General features: G+C 49.3%; 1 protein-coding gene across 1 annotated transcript in view; it reads right to left on the bottom strand.

Moving 5' to 3' along the window:
• Window position 1: 1 nt before the first annotated feature.
• Window positions 2-20,487, bottom strand: part of RBM10 (RNA binding motif protein 10) — a 32,940-nt gene continuing 12,454 nt past the window's right edge. The window contains exons 7-23 of the mRNA XM_060252912.1: window positions 19,995-20,055; window positions 19,716-19,889; window positions 18,259-18,419; window positions 16,496-16,593; window positions 14,737-14,824; window positions 12,721-12,928; window positions 12,458-12,621; window positions 12,217-12,367; window positions 9,715-9,806; window positions 8,439-8,606; window positions 7,196-7,345; window positions 5,502-5,567; window positions 3,809-3,994; window positions 3,608-3,682; window positions 3,409-3,515; window positions 2,587-2,716; window positions 2-193 (exon numbers count right to left, since the gene is read on the bottom strand). Coding sequence (XP_060108895.1) covers window positions 68-193; window positions 2,587-2,716; window positions 3,409-3,515; window positions 3,608-3,682; window positions 3,809-3,994; window positions 5,502-5,567; window positions 7,196-7,345; window positions 8,439-8,606; window positions 9,715-9,806; window positions 12,217-12,367; window positions 12,458-12,621; window positions 12,721-12,928; window positions 14,737-14,824; window positions 16,496-16,593; window positions 18,259-18,419; window positions 19,716-19,889; window positions 19,995-20,055 — 2,205 coding nt within the window. The 3' untranslated portion in view covers window positions 2-67. The remainder of the gene's footprint in view (window positions 194-2,586; window positions 2,717-3,408; window positions 3,516-3,607; window positions 3,683-3,808; window positions 3,995-5,501; window positions 5,568-7,195; window positions 7,346-8,438; window positions 8,607-9,714; window positions 9,807-12,216; window positions 12,368-12,457; window positions 12,622-12,720; window positions 12,929-14,736; window positions 14,825-16,495; window positions 16,594-18,258; window positions 18,420-19,715; window positions 19,890-19,994; window positions 20,056-20,487) is intronic.

The following is a 20,487-nucleotide window of genomic DNA, read 5'->3' as shown; positions in this document are numbered from 1 at the left end:
AGGGGAGGGGGGAGATCAGTCAGCAGCAAAATACTGTACAGGGGGCGACGGCTCTTCCCAGAGTCCCTCATTCCGTCTCGTTGAAACGAGTGAGCATGGTCTTGTGCAAGGCTTCCCGGTAGGACTCGGACGCTACCGCCCCGTAGGAGCTCCCGCGGGCGCCTAGGCCAGACCCGCGCACCCGCGTTTGGGCCTGGGGGAAGGAAAAAGAGAAAAAGGAGATAAGCCACAGGCAATGTTCCCTCTAAGCTGTAGAGGCTTGTGAGCAAAAATTCTACTTTGTGAGCTACTGGCATGAAAGTTGTGAGCTGCTGCATAAATTAGTTTGCTGTAGGGCCATTTTTCCTGAGCCGAGACAAAAATGTGTGAGCTGGAGGCTAAAAAATTGTGAGCTGGCTCACGCTAACTCAGCTTAGAGGGAACACTGGTCACAAGTGGAGATTAATACTTAGAAAACAAGAAATGGCCTATCTTTTAGAGCAGAGGTGTAGAACTCATTTGCTACAAAGGCCAGGTCAGACATAAATGTCCCTTTGCTGGCCTGGGCCATGGAATACAATGCCAAGAGATACAAACTTTATACAGGGCACTATGTTGGAGGGTGTTCCCAATGACAGTGTAGACAGGCTACAATTTTCTGCTTTCTCACTTTCTGTCCAGAACCTCATTATGTAGATTTTAAGGAAACAGTGGAAGAGTGTTAATATTTTAAGCAAGTTTGTATTTTGTATTTGAACATATGAAGCTGCCTTATACTGAATCAGACCCTTGGTCCATCAAAGTCAGTCTTGTCTTCTCAGACTGGCAGCAGCTCTCCAGGGTCTCAAGCTGAGGTTTTTCACACCTATTTGCCTGGACCCTTTTTTGGAGATGCCAGGGATTGAACCTGGGACTTTCTGCTTCCCAAGCAGATGCTCAACCACTGAGCCACCGACCCTCCCCCTAATTAGAGCCCAGTGGCGTAGAGTGTTAAAGCTGCAGTACTGCAGTCCTAAGCTCTGCTCACAACCTGAATTCGATCCTGGTGGAAGCTGGGTTCAGGTAGCCAGCTCGAGGTTGGCTCAGCCTTCCATCCTTCCGAGGTCAGTAAAATGAGTATCCCAGCTTGCTGGGGAGAAAGTGTAGATGACTGGGGAAGGCAATGGCAAACCACCCCGTAAAAAGTCTGCCGTGAAAATGTTGTAAAAGCAATGCCACCCCCGAGTCAGAAACGACTGGTGCTTGCCCAGGGGACTACCTTGACCTTTATTTTGTATTTAAGGCTTAAGGTACCCACCTCCCACTTCCGCTGCCCATTATTCATTAGCACTGGGACAGTATACAGGGGCATAATGCACAGCCTTTGTCATCTGGCAATAAAGGTAATGACCAGTCACTTGCAGCCCAGATAAGAGCCGCGGAGGGGCCAATGCTGTCCCATGGGCCAAATGTTTCACTCCCCTGCTCTAGAACCTGAGCCCACCGATGGATTTTGAGCATTCGCTTCTTCGCCAAAACATCTCTTCTCCCAAACAAAAAGCCAATCCTGGCTTTCTTCCCATCGCTGGATGAGGGGAGCCCCCAAATAACTGACTTCCTAGTAGGGGGCTGCTTATCTTAAGTTTCCCAACATGATGTAATTCAGGGGTGTCAAACTCTGTTAGGAGGGCTGGATCTGACACAAATGGGACTTAGTGACACCGGGCCACGTGTGCCATAAAATGCAATGGCAGGTAGCAGAGATATAAACTATAAAAGACACAAACACAAAGATTTTTTTTTAAGTTAAAATAAAACATGCTTAAAAGATAAGCGCTTGTTGGCCTTAAAGATGTTTTCTTTGTATCTCGCATGTACAATCCAGGCTCTCTCAATTGCACAGCAGAGCTACTGAGCCAAGAGGCTTCTTCCTTCTGTTGGCCAAGGCTCCTGGGGAAGGAGCCTCAGCCAATGGAGAAAACAGAGGCTTTGCTCTGTAGCTCCTGTGTGATTGAGCAAGCCTGGCCAAGCAAGCTGTGATGCAGGAGGAAGCAAGAGAGAGGGAGAAGTAAGCAGATGACAGCCAGTTGCTCGGGGGCCTGATAGGAGCTCTCTGGGGGCTTGATTTGGCCCCTGGGTCACATGTTTGACACCCCTGATGTAATCGGTCCCAGTACCCCATGGCAGTCAAATCTGTGCCTATTATATGCCCATGCCCTGTTCTCAAAATTGTAAAATGTGTGCACATGCAATGCATTTGGGGACACCTGGTCTAGCGCCATGTTTTGCCTTTGAGTTTTAGGACATCCTTTTGCCTCCTTTCGTATCTTTTCCCTGCAACACAGCTGCGTCCACTCTCCTCCTTGCACATCTGCTAATCTGTCTCAGCTCCCCTAATTCCCAGCTACACCACTCTAGGGGGTAGGACAGAAGAACACTGTTATCTGCAAAGGATAACCTCTCAAAGCCCTCGGCAGGAGCAAGACTGCTCAAGGACACCTGCATTTCCATGAAAGCCATTTTGGGTGAGCGTCTGCAACTAGAAGGGATCAACAGCTGCCTTGCCTCTCCCTCCGCCAAAATGTGAAGGTGCCTGAAAGGAATTTCCCCCCCAGTGGAATCCGGTACCTCGATAGGAGCGACGATACCCTGCTTCTTGCGGCCCAGCCCGCTTCCCTCTTTCCAGCCCATGGCCTGGAGCATCCGGCTGCCGATGTTGTCGCTGCCCAGCCCGTCTCGCGTCGGTTGCTCAAAATCCCTGTTGAGAGGGGGGTGGGGGTGGTGAAGGACAACGTTAATGGAAGGCAAGGGAACAAAGGGGCAAAGGGTGAGCTGCAGAACCCTCAATGTAGCTATTTTGTTCAGAGGATGAAACTCCCTGTTGGGAAAAACAGCCCTTCAACTTGGATACCTCAATCAGTCTTGCTTAGGGGTTGCCAGCTCCGACTCAAGAAATATCTGGGGACTTTGGGGGTGGAGCCAGGAGACTTTGTGGGGGGGGGAGCCAGGAGCAAGGGTGTGACAAGCATGTCTGAACTCCAAAGGGAGTTCTGGCCATCACATTTAAAAGGACTGTTCAACTTTTAAATACTTTCCCTGCATTTGGAAATAAGGAACACCTTCAGGGGCTCCCAGAATTTGATCTCCTGGTCCAATATTTTTAAAACTTGGGAGGTGTTTTGAGGAGAGGAACCGGATGTTATGCTGAAAATTTGGTGCTTCTACTTCAAAAAACAGCCCCCCATGAGCCCCAAATACAGATCAATTTTCCATTATACCCTATGGAAATCAATCTCCGTGGGGCATAATGAAGTGCCCGGAAGACATTTCCTTCCCCCCGCCCCCACTTTCTGCTAGCCCCGAAGTGGGGGAAGGGCCTGGTGCATCCCCTGCCCCCACCTGGGGATTGGCAACCCTAGTTCTTGCAACAGGGGACGCAGCGACCCTTACACAGTGGCTGGCGTCACAGCCGAGTACTTCCTCTTCTTGGGTTCCGGCGGCTCCGGGACGCCGTACTTCTCCCTCCGCTCGGCTGCGCGGTCCCGATACTTCATTTGCTGTGCGGTCGAAAAACAAAGCGTCAGAACTGGAGGGTGCCGCGCCGTTATCGCTCTCCTCACCCCCAGAGCCTGCCCATCGCCTCCCGTACCTCTATGTCGTTCTTCTCGAGCGCCTCAAGCTCCTGCTCGGATAGGTGCGCCCGCCGATGGATTTCCAGATTTTGCTGCAACGAGGAGGCGGCAACGTGAAGACCCGAGACAAAGACGGCAGCTGGTATCCCCTCCCCCCCCGGGAAGACTGCACATGGTTGTCCCTCAGCCCAGTACGTGTCCGCAGCTCCGCTACCCACCTTGTGCAATCCCGAGAGCTGCTGGTGACGGATGAGCGCCTCTTTGCTGGGGAACTGCCTGCGACACAACAGGCAGGCCAGCTTGTGCCAGTCGGTGAGCTTCTCTTCCCGGTCGGCTGCCTTCTCCTGCTCCTCTTCGCTGTCGCTCTCGCCGCTGTACGCGGCAACTAATCCTCGGGGGGGACTCTGAAAGGGAGGGAGGTTGCAAGCTGTGAAGTCCAAGTCATGGCAGAAGACGACGATGACATTGGATTTATATCCCGCCCTCCACTCCGAAGAGTCTCAGAGCGGCTCACAATCTCCTTTACCTTCCTCCCCCATAACAGACACCCTGTAAGGTAGGTGGGACTGAGAGAGCTCTGACAGAAGCTGCCTTTTCAAGGACAGCTCTGTGAGAGCTATGGCTGACGCAAGGCCATTCCAGCAGCTGCAAGTGGAGGAGGGGGGAATCGAACCCGATTCTCCCAGATAAGAGTCCAAGCACTTAACCACTACACCAAACTGACTCTCCAACAGAACAGACTGGCAGACAATCTGCTTCAAGGGCCCGCTGCCACCTCCCCTTGGATCAACCCGTGCCATGGGTCCCCAGCGTGGTACCCAGGGGCATTGTGGTGCCCACTGTCTTTCCTGGCATCTATCCAGTATTCTTCAAAAGTACCTGGGGCTTTCCCCCAGCAAGGCTTTTGACTGGCCGCTGGAGATTTTATTGGCTGTTCAGATTTTTTAAAAAATTATGCTTTGGCAGCAGCTGCCGCCACAACACACAAAGATCCTTACTGTGTGACTGGAGGTAACTGCGGCAGCATTTCTGTGGCTGCACCCCCCACCCCCCGCCCTGCCTTCGCTAGTGTGAGAATTCCAAGGGTGCCTGCTGGATCAAAAAGGTCAGGGCAAATCCTCTAAGCTGCAGAGTCTTGTGAGCAAAAATTTGTGAGCTACTGACATTACAGCTGTGAGCTGCTGCAGAAATTAAAGAGGAAGAAGACTGCAGATTTATACCCCGCCCTTCTCTCTGAATCAGAGACTCAGAGGGGCTCACAATCTCCTTTTATCTTCCTCCTCCCACAACAGACACCCTGTGAGGTGGGTGGAGCTGAGAGGGCTCTCAAAGCAGCTGCCCTTTCAAGGACAACCTCTGTAAGAGCTATGGCTGACCCGAGGCTATTCCAGCAGCTGCAAGTGGAGGAGTGGGGAATCAAACCCGGTTCTCCCAGATAGGAGTCCGCGTACTTAACCACTACACCAAACTTAACTTGTTCTGGAGCCATTCTTCCTGAGCTGAGACAAAAATGTGTGAGCTGGGGGCTAAAGAATGGTGAGCTAGCTCACACTAACTCAGCTTAGAGGGAACCCTGGGTAGGACCCCCTGACCTATGCAACCCATGGGCACAAGGCAAGCGCACCATACAGAGGTGCTTGCAGAACTAGCAATGCTCCAGATCAGCTCTCGGGTCGACCTCGCTTTGGAAGGTTCTGTCTTAAGGACTTTCGCCTGTTGACTAAAACCACGAGGGAGAAGCCTGCCTCCCAGCCCGACTCTTTTCAATGCCCCGTTCCCTTTTGTACCAAGATAAGAGACCCACAGGCTGCCAGTCCCTCTCCTTTGTTCGTTCCTAAACTTCTACTCTATATCCAGAGCAAAGATCAGAAGGGCTCGAAAGGCAGAGAAAGTTGAAAAGGAAAGACTTACCAATCTGTCGTCACCACCAAGCTTGGACAGGTCTATGCCACCGTGCTGCCTCTCGGCCAGTGCCCCCTAGGGACGGAAATGGCACACTGTAGCAGAGTCTCAAAACCCTTATTGCCAAGTAGAACGCTTCCTTTCCATCAAGGACCCACAAAAAGTCCTGAAGCCGTGCTGGCGGCTGCCTGTCAGCATTAAGGGTGGCAGGCACGCTACTCCCTTGTAACAAGACGAAAATAAAAGAGCCACACCAGTCACAGGAGATTGAAAAATAAGCCCAGAGCCAACAGTGCAAAATCAGGTAAAATCATATGTTATTAATTTAAAAGGTAAAGGTAGTCCCCTGTGCAAGCACCAGTCGTTTCCTATAGTGGGGTGACGTTGCTTTCACAACGTTTTCACGGCAGACTTTTTACGGGGTGTTTGCCATTGCCTTCCCCAGTCATCTACACCAAGGGTGGCCAAAGGCAGCTCTCCAGATGTTTTTTGCCTACAACTCCCATCAGCCCCAGCCATTGGCCATGCTGGCTGGGGCTGATGGTAGTTGTAGGCAAAAAACATCTGGAGAGCTACCGTTGGCCACCCCTGATCTACACTTTCCCCCAGCAAGCTGGGTCCTCATTTGACCGACTTCGGAAGGATGGAAGGCTGAGTCAACCTGGAGCCGGCTACCTGAACCAGCTTTCGCTGGGATAGAACTCAGGTCGTGAGCAGAGCTTAGGACTGCAGTACTGCAGCTTTACCACTCTGCACCACGGGGTTCTTCCATATTATTATTACTCAGTTAAAATTTCCAAACGTTCCTGTTTATGCAAATTTTAACTGGGTAATAAAATACGATTTTACCTGATTTCACACTACTCCTTTGCCCAATCAGAATGAATAAAAACCTGGGATGGCAAGTGTTGTAGAAGACCTCATTTCTCCCCAACCGGGAGGGAGCACCCTTTGCTTCCTTAGGGGAGGGGGTCCCAACTGCGCTAGGGAATCATGGCAATGCCCTCTAATGAACAAAAACGTCACATACTGCAATGGCAGAGAAAGGACTTTGGCATGGCAGCGTCTACACTAGTATGGTGCCAGTTGGGTAAGGGGCTGGATGCTGCTGGGCAGCCATGGTGGTCTGAAGCAAGAGAACCAAGTCTGAGTCCAGCGGCACCTTTCAGACCAGGGGTGGCCAAACTTACTTAACGTAAGAGCCACACAGAATAAATGTCAGACGTGTGAGAGCTACAAGACAGGAAGGAAGGAAGGAAAATAGAGGAGAGGCGGAAAGAAAGCAACTTTAAATGTATTCTCCAAGCTGCCAGCTGGTTTGGCTCAGAGAAGTGATTTGAAGATAGAAAACGCCTTCTCCAAGCTGGCCGATGGGCCAGTGGGGGCTTCAAGAGCCGCATGTGGTTCCCAAGTCGCAGTTTTGTCACCCGTTTGAAACAAACGAAGTTTAATTTGGGGTATGAGCTTTCGTGTGCACGCACACTTCTTCACGTCCGCAAAAGCTTATACCCAGAATTAAACTTTGTTGGTCTTAAAGGTGCCACTGGACTCGGGACTTAGTTCTATATCGTGGAACAGATAAAGCAGGAAGGCTGAAGAGCCTTGCTCTCATCTTCTAGCAGACTTCAGGAGTTAGCCACCACAGGAAATACACTACCCATTACAGCCCTGGTAAGGGACAGGGAGATTGCCCAAGGAATTACCTTCTTTTCCAGGATGGCATAGCCAGCGTCGGCCGTGGCTGATTCCCGCCTTTCATCCTCTCGTACGGAGGAGATGGGCTGAAAGCTGTTCTTGAAGTTCTCCTTCTGCTTGTTGAGGCTACGGGCCCACCGCTCCATGTCTTTGGCGATCTGCAGCCCACAACAAAAATTGCAAGGAAGATATGACGAATGAGGGAACCTCCTGTCCCCAAAAGGCTCCCGATGGGAGCTGCAAAAAGGGGCTGAAGCAAACCCGGAGACTGTCTCTGAGGAAGGGCCCAGGAGACTCCCAGACGGTCCTCTTCCCCTGACTGTTCCACAAGAAGGAACGGCCCTTTGGCAACAGCTCCCGGCTGTGATTTGTTCGAAGTCACACCCAGGCAAAGCATCCCTCACCCCCGTGGCAGGTGGATACTTTTCTGCATCTCCACTGTGCTAACTGGATAATTAACTAAACTGCGCTTGTCCAGAGACAAGACTATCCTTTTGAAGGTCAAAGCCTTCTGAGAAATCTAGTGCAGCACCAGGATTAAAATATGCTGGGTTAGAGCGTCGGAAACAGAAATCACGGTACTTTAGGGGGAAAAGATGTGGCTCAATCAAGGCCTTTTTTGTAGCAGGAATCCCTTTGCATATTAGGCCACACCCCTCTTCTGTAGGTAATCCACCTAATGGAGAGCTCTTGGAGGATTGGCTACATCAGGGGTGTAGCCTAACATGCAAAGGAGCTCCTGCTCCAAAAAAAGCCCTGGGCTCAGTGATAAAGCCTCCGTCCTCAGTGACAGAGCCTGGTTTGGCCCCCCGTTTAAAAGTCCATGCCCTATTAAAGACTTCTGTCTGAACCTGGAGAGACACTGCCAGTCAAAGCAGACTGCAGCCATGCTGAAAGGCCAAGGCTCTGACTCCATGGAAGGCAGCAAGTCATTCTAGTTGGCACCAAACCCCAGGGCAGCCACTGAAAAGCAGCGATAAAGTATTTGTTTTGCACGCAGCTTCCTAGATTCAATCCCTGGTAACTCCAGTTAAAGGGAGAAGGTAGGCGGTGTTGCAGGCCATACTGGAGAGCTGCTGCCAGTCGTACTAGACAAGGCTGACCTTGATAGACCAAAGCTGTGATTCGGTAAAAGGCAATTAAAAGTGTGTTTTTTGTTTGGCCAGAAAGATGCAGAGAATCAACAGGAGCAGGCATAGGAAGGGGGTGGGTTCACATAGGCAGCAACAGAAGAGAGGGTGGCTCTCTCACCTGCTGAGCTGTTTTAGTTTTGTGCTTCTCCTTTTTCTCTTTGCCCTCCTTGCCGCCCCCTGAACTGCCATCCTTATGGCCGTCAGAAGTCTGGTCCGAGGCTGGGATGTAGGTGCGCCTCTCGCCATCCCAGTACAGGTACTGCTGCGTCTGGGCATTGTAGTAATACTGCGGAGAAAGAGAGAGAAAGAGATTTGGACTGTGTTTGTACCACAGCCTGCCCCAATGTACAATAATGCAACTACTGCAGGGCACAATCATTGCCAAAGTTCAGGCATCTCACAGTCATGGTGGAAAGGGCCATCAAGTCACACCTTCCAGTAGGCCTCCCAATGGCACCTGGGTTTTGGCCACTGTGTGACACAGTGTTGGACTGGATGGGCCATGGGCCTGATCCAACATGGCTTCTCTTATGTTCTTAAAGCCACTGCTGTGTTTTGGCCGCTGTGTCACACTGAGTGTTGGACTGGATGACCCTATTGGCTTGATTGAACATGGCTTCTCTTTTGTTTTTAAAGCTGCTGGTGGACCTCCTGATGGCACCAGGGTTTTGGCCACTGTGTGACACAGTGTTGGACTGGATGGGCCATTGGCCTGATCCAACAGGGCTTCTCTTATGTTCTTATGTGATACAGAGTGTTGGACTGGATGGGCCATGGGCCTGATCCAACATGGCTTCTCTTTTGTTCTTAAAGCCACTGCTGTGTTTTGGCTGCTGTGTGACACTGAGTGTTGGACTGGATGACCCTATTGGCCTGATCGAACTTGGCTTCTCTTTTGTTCTTAAAGCTGCTGGTGGACCTCCTGATGGCACCTGGGTTTTGGCTGCTGTGTGACACTGAGTGTTGGACTGGATGACCCTATTGGCCTGATCGAACATGGCTTCTCTTTTGTTTTTAAAGCTGCTGGTGGACCTCCTGATGGCACCAGGGTTTTGGCTGCTGTGTGACACTGAGTGTTGGACTGGATGGCCCACTGGCCTGATCCAACATGACTTCTCTTATGCTCTTTAATGGCTGTCTTCAAAGTGAGAGATATTCAGAGGTGGCCTGCCTCTGTGTAGTGACCCTGGGCTGCCCTTGGTGCTCTCCCATCCAAGTCCTAACCACAGCCGACCCTGCTTAGCTTCTGAGATTGGACAAGAACAGGCTAGCCTGGGCCATCTCACGCCATCTGCTTACAACTAACACAATGGCTTTTAGCTAGTGGTTCTCATTCCTCTCCATGCTTGCAAATCAACAATATGTTTCACACAGAGCGCTGAAGCTCAGCTCACCTGGGAATTAGGGTCGTAATAAAGGCCAGTCAGGGGGTCATAGTAGTAGCCAGAGGTTTCATCGTACTGGTAGGTGGAGACATCTGGAACAGCTGGAAATAGGGAGAAGGAAAGAGCTGAACTTAACTGTGTTGCTTTAGCCATGCCGGTCCTACCCCTGTTCCTCCTTCCCTCAAGCCTGGGGCCTTGGCTCAGTGGTAAAGCATCTGCTTTGCGTGGCAGAAGATCACAGGTTCAATCCCCAGCATCTTCAACTAAAAGGATCAGGTGGCAGGTGATGTGAAAGACCTCCAACTGAGACACGGGAAAGCTACTGCCAGTCTGAGGGGAGAGCCAGTTTGGTGTAGTGGTTAAGTGTGCGGACTCTTATCTGGGAGAACCGGGTTTGATTCCCCACTCCTCCACTTGCACCTGCTAGCATGGCCTTGGGTCAGCCATAGCTCTGGCAGAGGTTGTCCTTGAAAGGGCAGCTGCTGTGAGAGCCCTCTCCAGCCCCACCCACCTCACAGGGTGTCTGTTGTGGGGGAGGAAGGTAAAGGAGATTGTGAGCCGCTCTGAGACTCTTCGGAGTGGAGGGCGGGATATAAATCCAATATCTTCTTCTTCTGAGTGGACAAGATTGACCTTGATGGACCAGTCTGACTCAGTATAAGGCAGCTTCCTGTGTTCACCAAAGGTGGCCAAACTCGCTTTATGTAAGAGCCACATAGAATAAACAGCAGATGTTTGAGAGCTGGAAGACATGAACACCAGATATTCGAGGGAGGGACGAAATAAAGCAAATAGAAAGGGAGGTGGGAGGCAGAGGTGGAAAGAAAGCAGCTTTAACTTTAAATGCATTCTCCCAGCTGCTGGCTGGCTTGGCTTGGGGAAGTGATTTAAAGAGAGAAAGGCCTTCTCCAAGCTGGCTGATGGAATGGTGGGGGCTTTGAGAGCCACACAATGGGTGTGAAAGAGCCACGTGTGGTTTCCAGGTCACAGTTTGGCCACTACTGATGTAAACTAACAGTAACTATCTTCCAGCTTCCAGCTGGGGAGTGGGCAGTCATTTCCTACCCCCACTCGACACCCCTCCATTCCTCCCATCTGCTGCCAGAGGATGTAGTGATGGCCAGCGGCACAGGCAACTTTAGAAAGGGAAACCTGCAAGGAATTGTGGGAGGCACCTCGTTTCCCCCTTCCCCACTATTTCTTCTTTCCCTTCCTGAAAGCCCCCACAACCTCCTCCTCCTACTTCTTTCTCTCCTTCTGAGGTTGTCAACCTGCAGGTGGGGCCAAGAAATCTCTTGAGTCACATCAGATCTCTCAGCTACAGAGATCAGTTCCCCTAAAGGTTGTCAGCTCCAGGTTGGGAAATTCCTGGAGATTTGGGGGTGGAGCCTTGGGAGGAACGTGACTATAAAGCAGCCATTTTCTCCTGGGGAACTAATCTGTTACGCACAGGATGCTGCCAGGCTTAGGGTTGCCAACCTCCAGGTTCAGCCTAGAGAACTCCCAGTATTAAAACGGAATCTTTGGCATTTGGCAAAAGTTTCTGAAACAAGTGGTCACTTTTGTTTTCAATTTGTCTTCCTCTCTCAAAATCAAAATTGAATTCGGACAGCTGACATCTTTCCCACTGGAGAAAATGGCTGGTTTGGAAGGCAGACTCAATGGCTTTATATTTAGCTGAGGTCTCTCCCCTCTCCAAACCCTGCCCTCCTCAGACGCCACCAAAAAAATCTCCAGGAACATCCCAGCCTGGAGCTGGCAACCCTACTCAAAAGCCTGGCCCTGATGAGTCTTCCCTCAAAGGCCAAAATAGGCTTGAAACAGCCCTGCCTCCTATCCAATCTGGCATACTGTGGTTACCTAGCAACACCACTGAGGGAATCTTTTGCTTAAAGCTACACGAGCGCCTTTTAATCATTTTTTAGATTTTGTAAAACCCCCAATGCTTGGCTTAAAACAAAAAAAGATTTCACATTTTTCTACAAACCTGGGGCCCTTTTCAGGTTTGTAGAAAGGGCTGTCTTGCCCATTCACAACTCCAGTCACCAGGTGTAAGAATCCAAAGATTAGCTGACTTTGCCATTAGAATGTATGAGATATCCATGGAGGACCAGCAGCTACTTACCATTCAGAGGCAAGAAGACCCCGCCCTTCACTCAAAGTGGTTTACAATCTCCTCTTTCTCATCCCAAACAGAAACCCCGTGAGGTAGGTGGAGCTGAGAGAGCTCTGAGTACTATGACTGACCCAAGGTCACCCAGCTGGCTGCATGTGGAAGAGCGGGGAAACAAACCCAGTTCTCCGGATTGGAATCCACCGTTCTTAACCGCTAAACCAACCTTTGAATACCAGTGCCAGGATGCAACACTGGGGGGGAACGCCTCAACCTCTGTGTCCTGTAGCTGGACATCCAGAGGATCTGGTTGGCACTGTGTGAGACAGGATGACGGACTAGATGAGCCATCAGTTTGATCCAGCAGGACACGTCTGATGTTCTTAAGTAAGACTTACGGTACTGTGTGTAAGGTTCTTGCCCCACAGATCCAGTCGCAGGCGGATTCGTGCCGCCGCCGGATGCTCCGGGAGTGGCGCCGGTGGGCTGAGAAGAGCCGGGCACGTCGGGCTTCAGCACAGCCGGCGAGACAATGGTGTATGGCTGAGACTACAGGAGAGGACACAGAAGGGCGAGCGGAGAGTCAGCAGGAAGAGAGATCCTAAGCTCTGGTTTGGCTTATGGAGAAACTCACTGTACCTGAGCAGCTGTCGAATTTCCCTGGGCGGAGCTTGCCCCTTCGCCGCTGCCAGCTGGCTGGTACGTGACTGGCACAGCCGAGGTCTGGCCGGTACGGGAGAAACCGGGTAGGACAGGCACTGGGTCTATGCCTGGCACACCAGGCTCTAAAGACGTCTCAGCTCCTTCACAAAACAAAGAGAAAAAAAGACAGAGATGACGGGTTGCAGGCAGCAAGGAAGGTGTATGGAGAGGGCAGAAAGAAGCAGGCAGGGGCACCTTACCTGTCCCCTCACCGTGGCCCTTCTCGGCCTTCCCGATAGCCGCTGCCATGGATGTGCCTGCCTGCGGCTGGGAGCCTTTCAGGTACGCCTGGGGATACGCCGTGGCCTCCGAACCCTGACCCCCATAGGCCTCTTCTTGCTGGTAGTAGCCGTAATCCGCAGACTGCTCCTCTTGAGCCGCCCAACCTGCCTCACCACCCTGTGATGCCTGTTGGGAACGTTGAAGAGGAACTATAGATTTATACCCAGCCCTTCCCTCAGAATCAGAGACTCAGAGCTGCTTACAATCTCCTGTATCTTCTTCCCCCCACAATAGACCCCCTGTGAGGTGGGTGGGGCTGAGAGGGCTCTAACAGCAGCTGCCTGTCAGGCTCTGTAACTCTATCATACTGAAATTATAGAATACTAACCAAATGGACTCTCCATACAAACCCGCAGCCTTTTGTTATATTGTAGCTAGCATGCATATCAAAGGGGGGACGTTTGAAGTGTTAACTTTGTTTAGGTTGTAAAGGGAGCAAACGAATGTGACCGTTAATAGATACCACCGCTGGCCAGCATCTTCCCAGAGGCAAAGAGATAAGCAGAAGCTCTTGTGTGAAAGTTTGCACCTTCACTCCCTGTTGTTTTGAGAATAGTGTCTTTGTTTAGATATCGCTTTGATGTAGATTCCATAAGACTAAGAGACACCCATTCCCAGGTATTAGTCTCAACTTTTGTTTCCAGCTATGAGTTTCCAATAAAGTATTACATTGTCTCAATGAATACCGCCTTGAGTCTCCATCGCCTGACACTGCCCTTTCAAGGACAACTCCTGCAATAGCTATGGCTGACCCAGGGCCATTCCAGCATCTGCAAGTGGAGGAGTGGGAAATCAAACCCGGTTCTCCCAGATAAGAGTCCACACACTTAACCACCACACCAAACTGGCTCTCTAGAGAAGGAAGCGACTGAAGCCGGAGGGGCTGTTTTGTGCCTTCGACTGGATGGTGTCCATTTTGATTACTATAGCCTCGTTAGGATAGAACAGGGGTAGCCAAACTTGGCTAACGTAAGAGCCACATAGAATAAACGTCAGATGTTTGAGAGTCGCAAGAGAGGGAGGGAGAAGGAAGGAAGATGGGGAGGAGGAGGGAGAGGTGGAAAAAGCAACTTTAACTTTTAAATGCATTCTCCAAGCTGCCACATGGCTTGGCTTGGAGAAGTGATTTCAAGAGACAAATGCTTCTCTGAGACAGCCGATTGGGATGGCAGGGACTTTGAGAGCCATACAATATATGTGAAAGAGCCACATGTGGCTCCCGAGACACAGTTTGGCTACCCCTGGGCTAGAAGGTGCAAACAATGGTTGCCGTATTGAGGTTGGGAAATGCCTAGAGATTTGGGGGTGGAGCCTGAGGAGGGTGGGAACCTTAGTAGGGTACTATGCCATCAAGGCCACTCTCCAAAGCATCCATTTTTCTCCAGGTGGACTGATCTCTTTAGTCTGGAGAGGAGCTGTAATTATTCCAGGGGATCCCCCTAAGTCCCACCTGGAGACTAACATTCCTAGTGCAACCTGGTTCCAGCCACGCCCTGTATTCACTGGGGTCAGTAAAGCATTCTCTCTAAGAAGCGGACAATGGGGATTCATGATCATCATCTAAAATGTATCTCCCACCCCATCCAACCCTTTGAAACATCTAGTTGGAGGGAGAGAGGAAGGAAGGAAGGAAGGAAGGAAGGAAGGAAGGAAGGAAGGAAGGAAGGAAGGAAGGAAGGAAGGAAGGAAGGAAGGAAGGAAGGAAGGAAGGAAGGAAGGAAGGAAGGAAGGAAGGAAGGAAGGAAGGAAGGAAGGACAATTTCCTTGGGCTAAAACTCAAATCATTTTGACACGTAGATAGGCTGGTGGAAAGCATACTAAAATAAATGCAAGCTACGAGCTTCTGAGGCAATGCTGAACCTATCCCCCATCTCAAGACCAATACCTCAATCCATCAGCATTTTCCTCTCCACTCCCTTCAAACATGGCCTTACCTGAGAGATAGCCCACTGTGCCGCTGCGATCGCTGTGCTGGCAACCGAAGCGGCGCTGATGCGGTTTCCGTCTGATGAGCTCATGTCCCTGCAAGGCAGCAGAGAGACACATGGGGGTCATTACGGAAATCTCCTTTTTTAACATTAAAGATACTGAAGAAGATATTGGATTTATATCCTGCCCTATACTCTGAATCTCAGAGTTTCAGAGTAGTCACAATCTCCTTTATCTGGCCCCCCCACAACAAACACCCTGTGAGGTGGGTGGGGCTGAGAGAGCTCTTCCAGAAGCTGTCCTTTCAAGGACATCTCCTACGAAAGCTATGGCTGACACAAGGCCATTCCAGCAGCTGCAAGGGGAGGAGTGGGGAATCAAACCTGGTTCTCCCAGATAAGAGTCCGCACACTTCACCACTACACCAAACTGGCTCTTACCCTGTGAGGTAGGTGGGGCTGAGAGAGCTCTGAGAGAACTGTGACTGACCCAAGGTCACCCAGCTGGCTGAATGTGGAAGAGCGGAGAGTCAAACCCACATTAGAGTCCACAGCTCTTGACCACAAATTAATTTTAAAAATAAAATTATAACAGAGACTTGTACTATCAAGAGAAATATCAACAGAAAGTCAGGGCAAGGAAGGCCAACACACCTTGGGTCTGACCAGAAGTCTTTGAAGAAATTTGCAATGGAATATTGTACCAAAACGACAAAGTCTTTGAAGAAAGACCTTGTCGTTTTGGTACAATATTCCATTGCAAATTTTGTATATATTTAAAACTTCTTCACCAAAATGCCAGAAAAACTGCAATGAAATTGGTACTTATTTGCATTGTTGGATAGACTGTTCCATAAGGAATTCTGGTTGTTATAATTCAAAAAGTAAAGGATATGACTGGACATACTCTAGAAATCTCCCCAGAATCATTATTACTAAACTTAAGATCGGGAGACATACTCTCTCCTATTACACATAAAACCATAACAACGCTAATATATGCAGCAAGAGCGACAATTGCCCTTCTGTGGAAAAGTGAGCGAAAACCATCTCTATTGCTCTGGCACAAAAAACCTGTGGAATCTATACATCATGAGTCAAATCACTGTAAACATAAAAAATCAATCCTGGGATACCACGTTTGAATTTGTATGGAACCCAATCTTAGAGTACCTGATCTCTCAAGAGGAAATTCCTCATATTATTAAAAGGCAGTTCCTTTATTGATTTTTTTTTCTCTATGTATATTTTTATTGTTATTATACATTATCCGTTTCTTTTCATGGTTTCTGATATCCATAATACATTTTCCCCCATCAGTTCCTTTATTGATAAGTGTATTTTTTTCTTTTCACTTTAAGATAGATAGACAGTTGATAGATAGAAGATAGAGGGTAGATAGATAGAAGATAGACAGAAAGATAGATAGTAGATAAGAGATAGAAAGATAGAAGATAGAAAGATAGATAGAAGAAAGACAGAAAGAGAGGATAGAGAGATAGAAAGGATTGAGAGAGGATAGAGAGATAGAGAGGATAGATAGCTAGGATAGATGGATGATAGAGAGATAGATATGTATATATTCCACTATGTTATTTATTGGTTGGTTTGCTGTGGTCACACATTTTGGTTAAGTTATCTTATCTGATTGTTACAGTTGTAAGACTGCTGGTTATAATAAAATATATTATTTTTAAAAAGGAAGAAGTCTTGGAAGACACCAATGAGAGACCCGGAGGCAGATATGGCACCTTCTGCTACTCACCGCTTGGACCCTTTGGCAAACTCCACGTTAATTGTCTTGCCATCGATGTTCAGGGGCGGGTGGAGGGCCTGCAGGATCTGCAGCAACTGAGCTGCCTCCTGGGAGAGGGCACAGGAGAAGACCCCAGTGAGAAAATGAGAGTTGCACTTACCTGTAATTGTCGTTCATCCACATCTTCAGGCGCAGTCCCAGTGTGGGGCTGCACTGAAGACAGAAGATGAAAAGGGACAGCTTAGCGCCAATTTCTCACTCGGGCTGAGCTTCAGATGTCTTGGGCAGAAAGCCCCTGTCCTGCCTGCCCTCTAGCCTTGCCCGTGCCTATTGTCCACAGAGGGCTTACTCCGTTGTTGGATCCTCAATGCCAATGGCAGGGAACAAGGGAAGACCATGGATGCTCTCAAGTTCCAGTCCCAGGTGCACAAAAGCCCTCGACAAATCTATAGGGAGGACCTTTTTTTGTAGCAGGAACTCCTTGAGTATCGGGCCACACCCCCGATGTAGCCAATCCTCCAAGAGTTTAGTCCGCAGCCTACTGTAAGCTCCAGGAGGATTGGCTACATCAGGGGTGTGTGGCCTAATATGCAAAGGAATTCCTGCTACAAAAAAAGGCCTGTCTATAGGCATTCATTTGCTTACATTTGCAGTTACATTACGCATTTTTCTTTTTTAAAAAACAACCTAGTTATCTCAAAATGGGAAACGGTGATTTAGAAACAGTCCATTCTGGCTCCTTTCCCCTTCTTTTCTTCCAGGCCTTCAGTCCCAGTCAGGTAAAAGAACGAACATGGAGAAAAATCACATTGTGGACTTGGGGATGCAGAGGCTGAATGGGTTCTTATATCCTCTACCGAAACGCCGCTGGACTAGAGGCTCACCACCAAGATAACATATTGCAGAATAACACAAGCTTGTCATAAGAGCCCTATTAGACCAGTGGTCCGTCTAGCCCAGCATCCCATCTCACACAGCAGTCAACCAGTTACCCCAGTGGGGTAACAAAAAAGGCATAAAGGCTGAGGGGGCCTTCCCTGGATGTTGCTTCCTAATGGTGGAATCAGCTCCCTACGGAGATCCGGGCCCTATCTGAGCTCCTGCCATTTCGTAGGGCCTGCAAGATGGAGCTATTCTGCTGGGCTTTTGGATGAGGCGGTGGGCATCCTGTTCCAGCTATCATTCCATCAGTTGGCCTCCCTTGTAGCGACACTGCGTCTTACTGCAGTGCTATCCTGCTGTTACTACCGTCATTTAATCTGGGCCTATGATTGCTTATCCTGTATGATGTGCCCTTCCCGCCTGCGGTGCACTTTATTTATTGTTTTTATTGTTTCTACTCATTTAATTTGGATGTATTGTTTTAACTCTGTAGGTTTTTATTGTTATTACTGTATTTTGTGATCTGCCCTGGGCCTATTTACAGGAAAGGGCAGAATATAAGCCTACTAAATAAATAAATAAACATTCAGAGGTTTACTGCCCCGGATTGTGGAAGTTACCTTTACTCCCCATGACTGACTTCTCCTCCATGAATCTAATCCCCATCTCCAGTTCTCCAGAAATCCGTCTAATTAACAGCAATCTAATTGCACAGAGACTAAAATCCTAGGAACGCCTATTTGGAACCCAACTCAAGTCCACTCAGATGAGTTTAAATTCCAGGGAAGTGTCCTTAGAATCATAGAGTCGATGATCTCTTCGCTGAACTCCCAGAATTCTCGTGGCCAAGCTCCATGGTCAGACTAGACAGCATGTCATCTGTTACTCACCACAATGGTGGAGAGCTGAATGAAAGCAAAACCGCGGTTCAGCTGAGTCTGCTTGTCCTTGATGACCCGGACGTTGGAGGAGGAGAGAACCGCGTAGGGTGCCAGGGCGTTCAAAATGGAGTCCATCGTGCTGTGAGGGTTTAGATTCCGCAAGATGATAGCTGTTGGAGGAAGGAAAGCTGCAGTAGGCGGGCTGTTAGGCATCTCAGAACTTGCCCCCGACAGGACTGAAGACTAGGGATGGGCACAAACCATGATAATGAACTAATATTTGTCACAAATTTTGACTGGAAGCAATGTTCGTGAACTGAAGAACTACCATGAACTTTCACAAATTTTGACACAGTTTGTGCAATTCCCATCACTTGGCTTATAGTCATTTAAACCCCTGCTTTCTGCTCCCCATGAAAAGCCATGGAGAGCAGAAAGCAGGGGTTTAAACTTTAAATGGCTCACAAGCTGGGTGGATTCATGAACCAACCTCCCAGTTCATATGGATTCATGGTTCAGCCACAACTATCGAACTGAACTGTGATATGTGGTTTTTGCCCATCCCTGCTTAAGACTTCTGACTGAGAAGATATCTGCCCCATCTTTAAGATGTGCACATTAGGTCAAAACTTCCCTCTCAGAGGAGAGGGGGCATCCATACCAATTCACAAGCTAAAGTTCTAGAAAGTTCCATGCAGAAGACATCTGGGAGAACTCCACAGCAACAGCAACAAATAACTATGCTCTGGAGAGGCTGAAGTCTGTCAGCAAGTTCTTGATGCCTTGACACTATGATCCTAAGTGCTCCTTTCATGACCTGTGGCAGAGGCATAGTGGGCCTAGGGAGCCTGGGTCTCAGTCGAAAGAGACAGCCTACCATCCCCAGAGTGCTTGGCGCTGGTTTCAGCCAATCAGCGTCCAAGTAGGCTCTGTGGAGATCTCTTTAAAAGCTCTCTCAGGAGACAAACGTTCTACTTTCCTCCTGAGAGGCCAAGAAGGAAGGACGGCTACTGTCTAGGAGGAAGACCCTCATTTTGAGAGAGAGAGTGAGCAGGTCAAGGCCTGAGGGCCTAACAGACTAGGAACAGTTAAGTTGAGTCATGTTAGGGACTTTATGTTTATTTTCCTTCACCCACGTCACTATAGATTTAAAGCACCTTATTTGTTCACTTCCTCTTTATTGATTTTCCTGTTTAAAATAAAGCTTTTTGTTGTTCTTTGTTCCTCTGCCTGGTCTACACGCTTATTTTCTTGGCCAAAGCAAGGGAGATCTGAAGGGCTCGGAAGGGGACGCTGGGCCTTCCCAAGGGACCCTAATTCCAGAGTAGTGGCAGCGTCAGGTAGTGGCACCCCCATCTGGGTCATGACAGCTCCTCATAAGAAGCTGTACCACTCAGTGGACTTAAGTTTGTCTGCAGCCACATAACCGGAAACTGTTACATCATTCACAGACCCTATATACTCACTGTCGTTTGCGTTCTCGGCGCAGGGTTCAGACATCTGGGCCACGGGCTGAGCAGACAGGGCAGCAGATACCTGGTATGGTTGTGGCAGGGGCAGAAGGCCTTGGCTGAGCTCACGACCTGACAGAGCCACCAGCTGGTCCAAGCGGCTACCTGGGGGTAGCTTCTGCTCAGCTTCTGTTGAGAGGGAAGGAGTCACTGGGGGAGGGGGACTGAGTTAGCCGGTTAATTTGCTGTTATGGATGACAATAGGTCTACAGAGGTCCAAGAATGTCAGCTCACCAGATCTGGGAATTCCACACTTGAAACATTTTTCTCTGCGCTTGAAATTTTGCACTCCACACTGTTGAGAGAAAAAGATAGCATCTTGCACCTTTCTTCAACTACCATGCATGGTACATGGCAAACACAATTAAATATAATTAAAAAAAAACTTAACATAAAACACGCTTGAAACATTAGCACTCGTTGGTCTTAAAGGTGCTTTCTCTCCCATAGAATCCAGGGAACTGGGCATAGGAAGCTCTGCCTCTTTCCTTCCTTCCCCAGGAGGCCAGGAGGAGCCTCAGCCAATAGAAGGGAGAGAGGCTTGGCTCAGTAGTTCTGCTGTGCAACTGAGAGAGCCTGACAAAGCAAGCTCTTCCTCCCCCCTTCCTCTCCAAGGTAGGAGCCTCAGTCCATGGAAAAAATAGAGACTTTGCTCTGTAGCTCCTGTGCAACTGAACAAGACTTGCAAAGCAAGCTGTTATGCAGAAGGAAGCAAGAAAGAGGGAGA

This window comes from Heteronotia binoei, chromosome 13, assembly GCF_032191835.1.
Source record: "Heteronotia binoei isolate CCM8104 ecotype False Entrance Well chromosome 13, APGP_CSIRO_Hbin_v1, whole genome shotgun sequence".
Taxonomy (NCBI): domain Eukaryota; kingdom Metazoa; phylum Chordata; class Lepidosauria; order Squamata; family Gekkonidae; genus Heteronotia; species Heteronotia binoei.
This window is presented reverse-complemented; position numbering and strand designations above follow the sequence as displayed.